The 16,433-nt window shown below is 40.5% G+C and overlaps 1 protein-coding gene across 1 annotated transcript in view; it reads right to left on the bottom strand.

Moving 5' to 3' along the window:
* LOC117323123 (dynein heavy chain 6, axonemal-like) overlaps positions 1-16,433 on the bottom strand; it is a 134,358-nt gene that overhangs the window by 35,559 nt on the left and 82,366 nt on the right. The window contains 16 exon segments of the mRNA XM_033878151.1: positions 61-175; positions 490-619; positions 868-989; positions 1,525-1,636; positions 8,628-8,746; positions 9,763-9,978; positions 10,245-10,385; positions 10,959-11,054; positions 11,212-11,343; positions 12,007-12,261; positions 12,562-12,687; positions 12,900-13,008; positions 13,218-13,399; positions 14,557-14,922; positions 15,610-15,807; positions 15,986-16,075. Of these exon segments, the coding sequence (XP_033734042.1) occupies positions 61-175; positions 490-619; positions 868-989; positions 1,525-1,636; positions 8,628-8,746; positions 9,763-9,978; positions 10,245-10,385; positions 10,959-11,054; positions 11,212-11,343; positions 12,007-12,261; positions 12,562-12,687; positions 12,900-13,008; positions 13,218-13,399; positions 14,557-14,922; positions 15,610-15,807; positions 15,986-16,075 (2,509 nt within the window).

Raw genomic sequence — 16,433 nt, forward strand, 5'->3', positions numbered from 1 at the left:
AATAGAACAAGATATACAGCTATAAACAGGAATATCCTGGTGACAACAGTTGTAGGCTACCTTCAGGTTTCTGTAGGAGACCCAGGGTCTTGTCCTCCACATCCCTAAGGAGCTGAAGGTCGTTAGAAATACTATCCAGTAGCTCACTGCGTTGGTTCTCAAGTTTTGGCTTTTCCTGTAGAAAGAATAATGTGGAAAAATATTTTAAGTATTTGTCTTAACTGATAAGGAGCAGAAAAGCAATATTTTACCTCTCAATAAAAAAATACTCATTTATGTAAAATTTAACCCTTATGACAGGTTCAATGACATTTCAAACAAAAAAGGTTTAAATCTGTAATCATTATGACTAAAAAGTATTTCATATTATTATTTTGATGTTCCATTTGTTCCTTGCTCCTCCTCCAGGGGGACTGCTATCAGCCCATGACTATTTCAGGACAAAGCCATAACATTTAAAACATTTTGAGATATTTTCTGTAAACTTACATGTTTGACAACAGCGGACAGGAGCTGTTCCTGTAGACCTTCGAATGTGACTGTGAAGTTGATGATGTTGACTTGTATGTATATGGAGGGCAGGTAGTGGGGGTTGGCCATCGATGATGTCATGTACAATCTAAAAAATCAAAGATGTCAATTATCACACTTTGTCACCATTACTGATATGAAAGTTCAATATTGAGATTTTGAGATTTGAATTTGTAATAAGAAATTTATTAATTAATTTCTTAGTGCGATCGTATTTTATGTAATGAAAGTTTTTTTTTGTAATGAATATACTAGTTCAATATGCATTAGTATGAAAGATGAAATTTTTAATATAAAGATGAGATCTGTTTTGGGGACACTTGACAGGTAACTTGCCTGAATGACTCATTGTATTCTATCTCTGTGTCTCCAAGCTTGATGACAAGATGGCCACCTCGTTGGAATGTCTCGTGTAGAAGGACAGGTCTCAGAGCTGGATCCAAGACTTCGGATACATCCTGTCGGGAGATAAATAAAATATCCGATGTTATAATGATCACGTGATGTTCAGTTTAACAGCTCACAATGATAAAATGATATGGATAGATTGTACAAACAACACACAAGACATTACAGTTAACTTATCAACACCAACTGAGAACTAGATAAAGTGGAGACAAAAATCAATTAAACTCCATTATACATGTGTTTCATCTTTCTAGGACATCTTTTATAACTTGGTATCAAATCATTGGTATGGGCCATGCTGGTGTTATAACTGTATCATACAGCTGATTCATCCTTCTGGGCTTGTCAGTGATGCTAAGGACCTAAAAGGTTTGACATCTAGGGGGTGACAGAAAATATACTATAAATAGGTCGAAAAAAATGTCAGAATATGGATGGGGATGTATCAAAGCCCTAAAATTCAACAAATTTTGTAATTTTCAATATTGGATTTTAAAAGATATGTATGTATACATAAGTCTAAGTATAAGAATGTTCTTCACATCTGGTCTATGTCCTTTAAGGATATAACCAAAGCATACATACCTTCAGCAGCATAGGTTTGCCCACACTAATGGCAATCTCCAAGGTCTTCATGAAGTTGTGGTCTGAAGCTGCCACAATCTGTAGTTGTGTGCCTTCCATTTCTCGGACATAGCTATCAAAACAAAACAAATCTATCTGAGGGTATGTAAACTTACTTTCAAGGCCTGCCCCTGAGGGCACGTTAGCTTACTTGAAGGCCAGCCTCTGAGGTTACTTAAATTACTTGAGGGCTTGCACATGAGAGTATATACAAATTTACTTGAAGGCCTGTCCCTGAGGTATACAAACTTACTTGAAGGCCTGCCCCTGAGGGTATATAAACTTACTTGAAGGCCTGTCCCTGAGGGTATATAAACTTACTTGAAGGCCTACCTCCGAGGGTATGTAAACTTACTTGAAGGCCTGTCCCTGAGGTATATAAACTTACTTGAAGGCCTGTCCCTGAGGTATATAAATTAAACTTACTTGAAGGCCTGCTCCTGAGGGTATGTAAACTTACTTGAAGGCCTGCCCCTGAGGGTATGTAAACTTACTTGAAGGCCTGTCCCTGAGGTATATAAACTTACTTGAAGGCCTGTCCCTGAGGTATATAAACTTACTTGAAGGCCTGCTCCTGAGGGTATGTAAACTTACTTGAAGGCCTGCCCCTGAGGGTATGTAAACTTACTTGAAGGCCTGCCTCCGAGGATATATAAACTTACTTGAATGCCTGTCCCTGAGGTATATAAACTTACTTGAAGGCCTGCTCCTGAGGGTATGTAAACTTACTTGAAGGCCTGCCCCTGAGGGTATGTAAACTTACTTGAAGGCCTGTCCCTGAGGTATATAAACTTACTTGAAGGCCTGTCCCTGAGGTATATAAACTTACTTGAAGGCCTGCTCCTGAGGGTATGTAAACTTACATGAAGGCCTGCCCCTGAGGGTATGTAAACTTACTTGAAGGCCTGCCTCCGAGGATATATAAACTTACTTGAATGCCTGTCCCTGAGGTATATAAACTTACTTGAAGGCCTGCTCCTGAGGGTATGTAAACTTACTTGAAGGCCTGCCCCTGAGGGTATGTAAACTTACTTGAAGGCCTGTCCCTGAGGTATATAAACTTACTTGAAGGCCTGCCTCCGAGGGTATATAAACTTACTTGAAGGCCTGTCCCTGAGGTATATAAACTTATTTGAAGGCTTGCCTCTGAGGTATGTAAACTTACGTGAAGGCCTGCCCCTGAGGGTATGTAAACTTACTTGAAGGCCTGCTCCTGAGGGTATGTAAACTTACTTGAAGGCCTGCCCCTGAGGTATATAAACTTACTTGAAGGCTTGTCCCTGAGGGTATGTAAACTTACTTGAAGGCCTGCCCCTGAGGGTATGTAAACTTACTTGAAGGCCTGTCCCTGAGGTATATAAACTTACTTGAAGGCCTGCTCCTGAGGGTATGTAAACTTACTTGAAGGCCTGCCCCTGAGGGTATGTAAACTTACTTGAAGGCCTGCCTCCGAGGATATATAAACTTACTTGAATGCCTGTCCCTGAGGTATATAAACTTACTTGAAGGCCTGCTCCTGAGGGTATGTAAACTTACTTGAAGGCCTGCCCCTGAGGGTATGTAAACTTACTTGAAGGCCTGTCCCTGAGGTATATAAACTTACTTGAAGGCCTGCCTCCGAGGGTATGTAAACTTACTTGAAGGCCTGCCCCTGAGGTATATAAACTTACTTGAAGGCCTGTCCCTGAGGGTATATAAAATTACTTGAAGGCCTGCCTCTAAGGGCATGTAAACTTACTTGAAGGCCTGTCCCTGAGGGTATATAAACTAATTTGAAGGCCTGCCCCTGAGGGTATGTAAACTTACTTGAAGACCTGTCCCTGAGGGTATGTAAACTTACTTGAAGGCTTGCCCCTGAGGGTATATAAACTTACTTGAAGGCCTGTCCCTGAGGTATATAAACTTACTTGAAGGCCTGTCCCTGAGGGTATATAAACTTACTTGAAGGCCTGCCTCTAAGGGCATGTAAACTTACTTGAAGGCCTGCCATGAAGTTATTAAGGCCTCCCAGGTATAAACTTATTGAAGGCCTGCCCTCTGAGGGCAATTTAATAGCCTGTAAGGCCTTAAAACTTTAGGGCTGTGAAGACTTAAACTTGAGGCTGTCCCTGAGGTATACTACTGAGGTATAACTATTGAGGTGCCTGCCCGAATGCATGTAAAACTTATGAAGCTGCCCTGGGTAAAACCTTATGGGTTCCCTGAGGATTAACTTTTGAAGGCCGTCCCTGAGGTATATAAACTTTTGAAGGCCTGCCCTGAGGATTGAAACTATTGAGACCTGCCCTGAGGGTATAAACTATTGAAGGCCTGCCCCTGAGGACAGTAAACTTATTTGAAGGCCTCCCTGAGGTATAAACTTACTTGAAGGCCTGCCTCTAAGGGCATGTAAACTTACTTGAAGGCCTGTCCCTGAGGGTATATAAACTTATTTGAAGGCCTGCCCCTGAGGACATGTAAACTTATTTGAAGACCTGTCCCTGAGGGTATATAAACTTATTTGAAGGCCTGCCCCTGAGGACATGTAAACTTACTTGAAGGCCTGTCCCTGAGGTATATAAACTTACTTGAAGGCCTACCTCTGAGGTATATAAACTTACTTGAAGGCCTGTCCCTGAGGTATATAAACTTACTTGAAGGCCTGCCTCCGAGGGTATATAAACTTACTTGAAGGCTTGTCCCTGAGGTATATAAACTTATTTGAAGGCTTGCCTCTGAGGTATGTAAACTTACGTGAAGGCCTGCCCCTGAGGGTATGTAAACTTACTTGAAGGCCTGCTCCTGAGGGTATGTAAACTTACTTGAAGGCCTGCCCCTGAGGTATATAAACTTACTTGAAGGCTTGTCCCTGAGGGTATGTAAACTTACTTGAAGGCCTGCCCCTGAGGGTATGTAAACTTACTTGAAGGCCTGTCCCTGAGGTATATAAACTTACTTGAAGGCCTGCTCCTGAGGGTATGTAAACTTACTTGAAGGCCTGCCCCTGAGGGTATGTAAACTTACTTGAAGGCCTGCCTCCGAGGATATATAAACTTACTTGAATGCCTGTCCCTGAGGTATATAAACTTACTTGAAGGCCTGCTCCTGAGGGTATGTAAACTTACTTGAAGGCCTGCCCCTGAGGGTATGTAAACTTACTTGAAGGCCTGTCCCTGAGGTATATAAACTTACTTGAAGGCCTGCCTCCGAGGGTATGTAAACTTACTTGAAGGCCTGCCCCTGAGGTATATAAACTTACTTGAAGGCCTGTCCCTGAGGGTATATAAAATTACTTGAAGGCCTGCCTCTAAGGGCATGTAAACTTACTTGAAGGCCTGTCCCTGAGGGTATATAAACTAATTTGAAGGCCTGCCCCTGAGGGTATGTAAACTTACTTGAAGACCTGTCCCTGAGGGTATGTAAACTTACTTGAAGGCTTGCCCCTGAGGGTATATAAACTTACTTGAAGGCCTGTCCCTGAGGTATATAAACTTACTTGAAGGCCTGTCCCTGAGGGTATATAAACTTACTTGAAGGCCTGCCTCTAAGGGCATGTAAACTTACTTGAAGGCCTGCCTCTTAGGGCATGTAAACTTACTTAAAGGCCTGTCCCTGAGGTATATAAACTTACTTGAAGGCCTACCTCTGAGGTATATACACTTACTTGAAGGCCTACCTCTGAGGTATATAAACTTATTTGAAGGCCTGTCCCTGAGGTATATAAACTTACTTGAAGGCCTGCCCTGAGGTATATAAACTTACTTGAAGGCCTGTCCCTGAGGGTATATAAACTTACTTAAAGGCCTGCCTCTTAGGGCATGTAAACTTACTTAAAGGCCTGTCCCTGAGGTATATAAACTTACTTGAAGGCCTACCTCTGAGGTATATACACTTACTTGAAGGCCTACCTCTGAGGTATATAAACTTATTTGAAGGCCTGTCCCTGAGGTATATAAACTTACTTGAAGGCCTGCCCTGAGGTATATAAACTTACTTGAAGGCCTGTCCCTGAGGGTATATAAACTTACTTAAAGGCCTGCCTCTTAGGGCATGTAAACTTACTTAAAGGCCTGTCCCTGAGGTATATAAACTTACTTGAAGGCCTACCTCTGAGGTATATACACTTACTTGAAGGCCTACCTCTGAGGTATATAAACTTATTTGAAGGCCTGTCCCTGAGGTATATAAACTTACTTGAAGGCCTGCCCCTGAGGTATATAAACTTACTTGAAGGCCTGTCCCTGAGGGCATATAAACTTACTTGAAGGCCTGCCTCTAAGGGCATGTAAACTTACTTGAAGGCCTGTCCCTGAAGGTATATAAACTTACTTGAAGGCCTGCCTCTAAGGGCATGTAAACTTACTTGAAGGCCTGCCTCTAAGGGCATGTAAACTTACTTGAAGGCCTGTCCCTGAGGGTATATAAACTTACTTGAAGGCCTGCCTCTAAGGGCATGTAAACTTACTTGAAGGCCTGCCTCTAAGGGCATGTAAACTTACTTGAAGGCCTGTCCCTGAGGGTATATAAACTTATTTGAAGGCCTGCCCCTGAGGACATGTAAACTTATTTGAAGACCTGTCCCTGAGGGTATATAAACTTATTTGAAGGCCTGCCCCTGAGGACATGTAAACTTATTTGAAGGCCTGTCCCTGAGGTATATAAACTTACTTGAAGGCCTGCCTCTAAGGGCATGTAAACTTACTTGAAGGCCTGTCCCTGAGGGTATATAAACTTATTTGAAGGCCTGCCCCTGAGGACATGTAAACTTATTTGAAGACCTGTCCCTGAGGGTATATAAACTTATTTGAAGGCCTGCCCCTGAGGACATGTAAACTTACTTGAAGGCCTGTCCCTGAGGTATATAAACTTACTTGAAGGCCTACCTCTGAGGTATATAAACTTACTTGAAGGCCTGTCCCTGAGGTATATAAACTTACTTGAAGGCCTGCCTCCGAGGGTATATAAACTTACTTGAAGGCTTGTCCCTGAGGTATATAAACTTATTTGAAGGCTTGCCTCTGAGGTATGTAAACTTACGTGAAGGCCTGCCCCTGAGGGTATGTAAACTTACTTGAAGGCCTGCTCCTGAGGGTATGTAAACTTACTTGAAGGCCTGCCCCTGAGGTATATAAACTTACTTGAAGGCTTGTCCCTGAGGGTATGTAAACTTACTTGAAGGCCTGCCCCTGAGGGTATGTAAACTTACTTGAAGGCCTGTCCCTGAGGTATATAAACTTACTTGAAGGCCTGCTCCTGAGGGTATGTAAACTTACTTGAAGGCCTGCCCCTGAGGGTATGTAAACTTACTTGAAGGCCTGCCTCCGAGGATATATAAACTTACTTGAATGCCTGTCCCTGAGGTATATAAACTTACTTGAAGGCCTGCTCCTGAGGGTATGTAAACTTACTTGAAGGCCTGCCCCTGAGGGTATGTAAACTTACTTGAAGGCCTGTCCCTGAGGTATATAAACTTACTTGAAGGCCTGCCTCCGAGGGTATGTAAACTTACTTGAAGGCCTGCCCCTGAGGTATATAAACTTACTTGAAGGCCTGTCCCTGAGGGTATATAAAATTACTTGAAGGCCTGCCTCTAAGGGCATGTAAACTTACTTGAAGGCCTGTCCCTGAGGGTATATAAACTAATTTGAAGGCCTGCCCCTGAGGGTATGTAAACTTACTTGAAGACCTGTCCCTGAGGGTATGTAAACTTACTTGAAGGCTTGCCCCTGAGGGTATATAAACTTACTTGAAGGCCTGTCCCTGAGGTATATAAACTTACTTGAAGGCCTGTCCCTGAGGGTATATAAACTTACTTGAAGGCCTGCCTCTAAGGGCATGTAAACTTACTTGAAGGCCTGCCTCTTAGGGCATGTAAACTTACTTAAAGGCCTGTCCCTGAGGTATATAAACTTACTTGAAGGCCTACCTCTGAGGTATATACACTTACTTGAAGGCCTACCTCTGAGGTATATAAACTTATTTGAAGGCCTGTCCCTGAGGTATATAAACTTACTTGAAGGCCTGCCCTGAGGTATATAAACTTACTTGAAGGCCTGTCCCTGAGGGTATATAAACTTACTTAAAGGCCTGCCTCTTAGGGCATGTAAACTTACTTAAAGGCCTGTCCCTGAGGTATATAAACTTACTTGAAGGCCTACCTCTGAGGTATATACACTTACTTGAAGGCCTACCTCTGAGGTATATAAACTTATTTGAAGGCCTGTCCCTGAGGTATATAAACTTACTTGAAGGCCTGCCCCTGAGGTATATAAACTTACTTGAAGGCCTGTCCCTGAGGGCATATAAACTTACTTGAAGGCCTGCCTCTAAGGGCATGTAAACTTACTTGAAGGCCTGTCCCTGAAGGTATATAAACTTACTTGAAGGCCTGCCTCTAAGGGCATGTAAACTTACTTGAAGGCCTGCCTCTAAGGGCATGTAAACTAACTTGAAGGCCTGTCCCTGAGGGTATATAAACTTACTTGAAGGCCTGCCTCTAAGGGCATGTAAACTTACTTGAAGGCTTGCCTCTGAGGGTATGTAAACTTCTTTGAAGGCCTGCCCCTGAGGTATATAAACTTATTTGAAGCCTTGCCTCTGAGGGTATGTAAACTTCTTTGAAGGCCTGCCCCTGAGGGTATGTAAACTTATTTGAAGGCCAGCCTCTGAGGGCATGTAAACTTCTTGAAGGCCTCCCTCTGAGGGTATGTAAACGTACTTGAAGGCTTGCCCCTTAGGTATATAAACTTAATTGAAGTCTTGCTCCTGAGGCTATGTAAACTTACTTGAAGGCCTGTCCCTGGGGGCATGTAAACTTACTTGAAGGCCTGCCCCTGAGGTCATATAAATTATTTGAGGGCCTGCCCCTTAGGTATATAAACTTAATTGAAGGCTTGCTCCTTAGGTATATAAACTTGTTTGAAGGCTTGCTCCTGAAGTATATAAACTCATTTGAAGGCTTGCCCCTTAGGTATATAAACTTAATTGAAGGCTTGCCCCTTAGGTATATAAACTTGTTTGAAGGCCTGTCCCTGAGGGTATGTAAACTTATTTGAAGGCCTGCCCCTGAGGGTATATAAACTTACTTGAAGGCCTGCCCCTGAGGATCAATGAACAGTGGCCATTTCTGGGCCCTTTTGATGATGAGGGCATTCTCTGTAGAATGGTTGTCTCTTGGTAAACCTTCATTCTGCCATTTGATCACCTAGACAAACATAAAAAAGGTTTAAAAACAAATCCTGAATATTCCTAAACATCTCATTACCATTGTAGTTTTAAACTGAGGGTTAAAACATGGGTAACAAAATAGTACAATGTCTTCTGGAGGATGATTACCCAGACCATCTGTCCATAACTAGACCATCTGTCCATACCTAGACCTTCTGTCCATACCTAGACCTTCTGTTCATACCTAGACCATCTGTCCATACCTAGACCTTCTGTCCATACCTAGACCATCTGTCCATACCTAGACCTTCTGTCCATACCTAGACCATCTGTCCATACCTAGACCTTCTGTCCATACCTAGACCATCTGTCCATACCTAGACCTTCTGTCCATACCTAGACCATCTGGCCATACCTAGACCTTCTGTACATACCTAGACCATCTGTCCATACCTAGACCATCTGTCCATACCTAGACCTTCTGTCTGTACCTAGACCATCTGTCCATACCTAGACCTTCTGCCCATACCTAGACCTTCTGTCCATACCTAGACCTTCTGTCTGTACCTAGACCATCTGTCCATACCTAGACCTTCTGTCTGTACCCAGACCATCTGTCCATAACTAGACCATCTGTCCATACCTAGACCATCTGTCCATACCTAGACCTTCTGTCTGTACCTAGACCATCTGTCCATACCTAGACCATCTGTTCATACCTAGACCATCTGTCCATACCTAGACCTTCTGTCTGTACCTAGACCTTCTGTCTGTACCTAGACCTTCTGTCCATACCTAGACCATCTGTCCATACTGTCCATACCTAGACCATCTGTCCATACTGTCCATACCTAGACCTTCTGTCCATACTGTCCATACCTAGACCTTCTGTCTATACTGTCTGTACCTAGACCTGTCCATACCTAGACCTTCTGTCCATACCTAGACCTTCTGTCCATACTGTCCATACCTAGACCATCTGTCCATACCTAGACCATCTGTTCATACCTAGACCTTTAGATTCTGCCAGTACAGCAGTAAATAAACCAGTACCTGATAGGGTTCTACTGTACTCTTGATGAGGTCAAAGTCTTTGGTGATGGGGATGTCGTTCTCCTGACAGAAGCCAGTCCACATATGTATTAGATCCTTCCTGTACTTGGCGGTGAACGGACCAATGTAGGCCACAGCTGCTGCTGCCACCAACGTGTCTCCCACCAGACCGTGAAGGCGGGCCTTCAGCTCCTTCACTAAATCCTGCCACCGGTCCTACAAGTCAGGGAAACAATGCTAGTCAGAAATTACCTCATTGTACACTAACATTACAAAATAAAAATATGGATTACATTTATATATTAATAAACATCATTAAGAAAGTTTTTGCTAAATCAAATCATATTTTGTAATTTGATAATATCTCTGAACATAAAATCCTTATTTCAAATTGTCTTAACACCATTATATAACTGTGTGATTGTTTTTTAATAAACCTAATGGTAAAGGATTTGAGCAGTTAATGTTAAGACTGAGCAAACCTTTTCGTCAACGAGTGCGTCGATGAGTATGGAGGCCCGCTGTAGTCGGAGAGCTGTGGTGACTTTGCGTTGTTTGAGAGATTCCCTCTGATCCACACTGTCTTTGTACTGCTGCTCCAATCTGTTCAGGTGGTCTTGTAACTAGAAAGACACAATTGGTTTTATTGAAGGGAGATAACTCTCAGAAAAAGGGATACAACTCTGATTTATACTTGTTCATGTAGGTACAGGTCAAATAATCACAAAAAATTTGTGTTTTACTGTTTACAAAATTAATATCTTCACCAAAGCACCAATTATCATAATTAGAGTTCAGACTTGTTTCTTTATAAACATATATTTATTTCTACTTTCAGTTCTATTTTCATGCTATCAATTTTCAAAATTTTATACTTTTTTTCCAATCATTGTGTTAAAATGCATTGCAAGTGACTTTATACAGACTACTAAGTGTACAAAAGTATTTAATTTAAATGATATAATTCACTTTAAAATATCACTCTACTTAGAAATGATAACTTAATCATAACTTTATGAAAGTGTGTCAAAAAGACAACTCTAATAACTGAAATGACAACCTAATTTCACACCTTGTGATTTCCTCTAACACAAAATAAACGTGATGTCTTAGCAGCATTGATACATACTCTACAGGAATTCTTTTAGTTGATTTTGTAACCAACATTAATTGTAGGATTATTTGTTTTATGTTACCTTTTGAAGACTGGCCTGTTTGTTGGAGAGGCTATCCTGGGCCATCTGTAGGGCCTCCTTAGCCTCAGCTACTCGCTTCTGTTTTGGCTTCACCATCTACAATAACAATCATTTATTCCATATATTTTTTTGAGTGACTGAAAACTCTGTATAGACATAAGAAAAATGGAATGTTTGTAATAAATCTAAACAATAAAGGACTTCATTCCAGCACTGTCTGTTTGAATCTAAAACTGGAGAAGAGAAATTTTACCTTATAGACATCATTATAATGCTCCAGTGCCAACACCCAGGCACAGATGGAACGACAAGCGCCGGACACATGCCCCACAGCCTCCGGATTGAAGTCTGGGTGTTTGGAGTACTTCTTCAGCTTGTGGAAGGTCTGAATATATACAGTTGGGCATGTTTTACATTTTAGTTTCATACTTTCAAAAACATAGACAGAAAAATATTTTTGGCTGAAATTCAGTCAGCCATTCAGGAAGAGTACATTTCAGAAACTAAATCTTGATGGGGATCATATTGAAGAATTAAAGAGGACACATCAAATGAGATGAAATATACTGTAAACGTACATATTTTAGCGGTAATTTTATTTTAGCGCTTTTCGCGCTGGAAGCCTTGCGCTAAATTATGATTGCGCTAATTACTTTTTGTACGTTCCATTTCTATAGAAAGTTCTGTGGATGCGCTAATTCATCATTGCGCTAACTGGCTGAAATCTGCAAATGCGCTAAAATTTGATTGCGCTAAAATAAGTACGTTTACAGTACTGTGCATTTTGTATTTGTAATGGTTTGTGGTTGATATCTTTGACTACATGGTCAATTTTTCAAAGTGACATTACTTGTATTAAAACCTAAGGATAAAAGATTACAAAACCAAACGGGAAAAAAGCTTTGTTTCCTGTCCATAGGTGGAATTGTTAACTATTTTTTCAGATTAAATTTAATCTTCAACTGCTCACCAATAACATTTTTACAGATAAAAAATAATCCATCTTAGTATTTTTACAATCAAAATTAATGCTTTTGTATATTTTTACCTTCTCTGGCACACTTGACTTGTCAAACTGTGTCAGTTTCTTTAGAAATGATGGATCACCAAGAAGCTGTTTGGCCGTTCCCCAATCTGTTTTTTTCTGAAAGAGGACGCAGACGGCGGAAATGACGGTCATGACGAGAGTCGGCGGACTCGTGTAGACCCTGATCTCAGCAATGTCGGCCTTGTCTAATGTCTCTAAGGCCTCCACAGCATTCTGTAGGGCTGGTAAGGCTGAGGCAAGATCTCGCTGGCATTCCTGTTGGAACAAAATATCAGACATGGAACATCTTCAATATCTGCATCAGGAAGATTGAGACTGTCTTTACCAATAGACCACATGGTTTCCAATACATTTTTATCTGTCATCATTTTATGGAATAACCTGTCATTTGAATTAAAGAGACCCATGGGCCTGAAGAGTCAAAATAGCTGTTATGTAATATATAAAGCCAGGAAGTGTTTGTAAACCAATTCAATATAAACAAACTCTTTTTGTGCAATGTATGAACTGGTATGAATAAACCCGTCATACTTACATATAATATATAATACTTACATCCGCGTAGTCCTGTACAATCTTGGCCTCCTTCTGCATGATCTCTTCCTCCTCCCTCACGATGGCTCGTACTTGTTCAGCAGCGACTTTGTCCTTCTCCAGCTGCTGTAGCAGTACCTCTGTATCCTACAATGGACAAAGTAACATTTCATCATTTGCTAAACTCCTCAACCATATAATGTAATTTTCAGAAAATTATTACCCTTTGTCCCTTACAATATGTTCAGCACCATAATTAATGCAGATATTTCGCAACAAGATGATTTTTGTACTAATTTTTTTTTTTTTTTAATTTTGTAATCGATCTCTTAAAACAGGAGAAATGAACACATTCATACCCTTTGTTTCTCTTCAATCTGTGGTCCAAGGGAGACTAGAATCTCCTGCATAGTACCGACAGATGTGTTCGCCTCAGACAACTTCTGTAGTCCTACCTCCAGACGGTTTCTAGAGAACAAAACATGTAACAACGTATTACATTGTATTTGGTTTGTATTCAAAATCTTAATGAATTCTGTTTTAGTGTTTTAATGATTTACAAAAGACGAGAATATTTGTAACTTTTGCATAATTTCCATGTTTTCTCTTTAACTATTGTGTTTTTGCTTTTATCAATTATAAATGACTTTTTAAAAATAATTACAAAAGTAACATACTTGTTGTTGACGAATTCAGTCTTGTTTTCACGGAGCATTTTGGAGTAAAGTCGAATGAACTCCATGTAGCTAGAGGGTGTCGAGTAGTAATGGCGCCGCATCTCGTCCCAGTACTTGGTCGACATTACACCTATACTCTTATGTATCTCCACGCAGACCTTACCCACCTTACGCTTCAACAGCTACAACATACAGGTAATGTACAGGTAACATACAGGTAATATACAGGTAACATACAGATAACATACAGGTAACATACAGGTAATGTACAGGTAACATACAGGTAATGTACAGGTAACATACAGATAACATACAGGTAACGTACAGGTAACATACAGGTAACGTACAGGTAACGTACAGGTATCATACAGGTAACATACAGATAACATACAGGTAACATACAGATAACGTACAGGTAACGTACAGGTAACATACAGGTAACGTACAGGAAACGTACAGGTAACGTACAGATAACGTACAGGTAACATACAGGTAACATACAGATAACGTACAGGTAACGTACAGGTAACATACAGGTAGCATACAGGTAACATACAGGTAACATACAGGTAATGTACAGGTAACGTACAGGTAACATACAGGTAACATACAGGTAGCATACAGGTAACATACAGGTAACATACAGGTAGCATACAGGTAACGTACAGATAACGTACAGGTAACGTACAGGTAACGTACAGGTAACATACAGGTAACGTACAGGTAACATACAGGTAACATACAGGTAACATACAGGTAATGTACAGGTAACATACAGGTAATGTACAGGTAACAAACAGGTAACGTACAGGTAACGTACAGGTAATGTACAGGTAACATACAGGTAACATACAGGTAATGTACAAGTAAGGTACAGGTAACATACAGGTAACATACAGGTAATGTACAGGTAACATACAGGTAACATACAGGTAATGTACAGGTAACATACAGGTAATGTACAAGTAAGGTACAGGTAACATACAGGTAACGTACAGGTAACATACAGGTATCATACAGGTAACATACAGATAACGTACAGGTAACGTACAGGTAACATACAGGTAATGTACAGGTAACGTACAGGTAATGTACAGGTAACATACAGATAACATACAGGTAACGTACAGGTAACATACAGGTAATGTACAGGTAACGTACAGGTAACATACAGGTAATGTACAGGTAACGTACAGGTAACATACAGGTAACATACAGGTAACATACAGGTAACATACAAGTTACACACACGTAAAAAAAAGGGAAGACCCCCAGAGAATGTACAGCTAATACAAATTTATTACTGAATGCTGCATGAATCTGAATCTATTATACTTACATCAAGGTCATAATTTTCACTGGCAATAAACTCGGCATTGAGAAAGAAAACTTGAGCCACACTTAGCATGGCTTCCTCCTCCCACTCATCATACCAGTCTATGGTACAGCAGTTTATCAGGGCAGGGTTCATCCGGCACCGCTGACGGAACTTTCCACCCGCCGGACTCATTGTCAATACCACATGGAGGTTCTGACGGACACGGTGGATAAAGTATTGGTAGACAGAGGCACGAGTGTCAGGGATGTCAGCTTCAGCAGCGGCATGTTTAAGGTCCATCGTAATACCGTCCAGTTCCTCATTGTCAAAGAGGTCAGGGACTTCGCCCGAGTTTAGGATGCAGTTGATGTCTTCTAAGAATGATTCCTGTAATACACATAGAAAGTGGGTCATTTACAGTCAAGGTCAGTCATTTGAACAATGTTGATAGACGTCACTTTAACAAGCTTCAGACCAAATATCAACTCTTCCTAATCAATCTCAACAAGTTGTTTAATGACTTAAAATTGAACTGAACCCAAAAATATACAGTCTGACACCTGCCAGCTATATAGGAATAAACGCACTGTAAAGGATTTTTTTTTTTCAAATTTTGCAGATTTATAAAAGAATTAGATGAAAAAATTATGTTCTCCCCCAGAAATTACAAATGTATCAAAAAATTTCTCTCCTACAATTCTAGTGTATTTCTATTTACAAAGGACCAATTTTCGTTAAATAAATCAAATCCTTGGAAATAGCTAAAGACTGAGCAAAGTAACAGATCCTCATTATTTAGTGCTATTCTGGTTTATTTTGTTTAACATCCTATTAACAGCCAGGGTTATTTAAGGACATGCCAAGTTTTGGAAGTGGAGGAAAGCTATAGTACCCAGAGAAAAACCACCAGCCTACGGTTAGTACCTGGCAACTGCCCCACGTAGGTTTCAAAGTCGCAACCCAGAGGTGGAGGGCTAGTGATAAAGTGCTGGGACACCTTAATCACTCGGCCGCTACAGCCCCCTATTGCTATTCATAACTGCTACAGGACAGTGACAGAAAATATTAGCTTACCTTTACAATGTCGGCGTCCGTAAGTAGAAACACGTTTTTCTTGCCCTTGACCCCACTACTGAGGAAAAGCTTTTTGAGGTCATCTCTGAATTCGTTAAAGTTATAACCCCTCTGTAGAGTGAGTTTGAAGAGCTCACAGTTGGCTATATGAGCAGCAAGTTGTACAACGGTAGCTTTTCCAGTCCCGTCCAGTCCCACCTGAAAACAGACCAACATGTGTGAGTGCCCCGTGAAAAAGGTTAAGTTCCAGCGACATTTCTTCATGAGGAATCCAAACCAGAGATATTCCTTTTGATCAAGGATTGTGTAACTTTCTCCTGAAACCCATTTTGAGCTTCTGACTAGGATTTGCTAACAAAGCTGAAGTCATACTTACCAACATCATATGTCCTCCTGGCTGACGGAAGACTCGAGCCGCTCGAGTGATGTGCTCAACTGCATCTTTAAAGAATACCATCTGCGATGCCTATATAAAAAAAAGAAAAGAAAAAATAAAAAAATTTCATTCAAGGATTCAAGTCTAGAAAACAAAATTTGTAGTTCCAAATCTAGAATATGAGAACTTTGATGTTCAAACAAAAATAAATTAATTGTTTTTAAACTCAAAATGTGCAAGAATCCCTGATTCAAAATTGTTTTTAAACTAAAAATGTGCAAGAATCCCAGATTCAAAATTTAAAAACCTGAAAAGAAAGACATGCTTTGTATTTCAAAACCAGTCTTTTCATCTAAACAGCTATAAAGAATACAGCTTCAAATACTTAATATCTTATTTTTTATTTTTACAATATATTTTTTTCAAAGTAAGAAATGTTGATTATAAA

This window comes from Pecten maximus, chromosome 3, assembly GCF_902652985.1.
Source record: "Pecten maximus chromosome 3, xPecMax1.1, whole genome shotgun sequence".
NCBI classification, from domain to species: domain Eukaryota; kingdom Metazoa; phylum Mollusca; class Bivalvia; order Pectinida; family Pectinidae; genus Pecten; species Pecten maximus.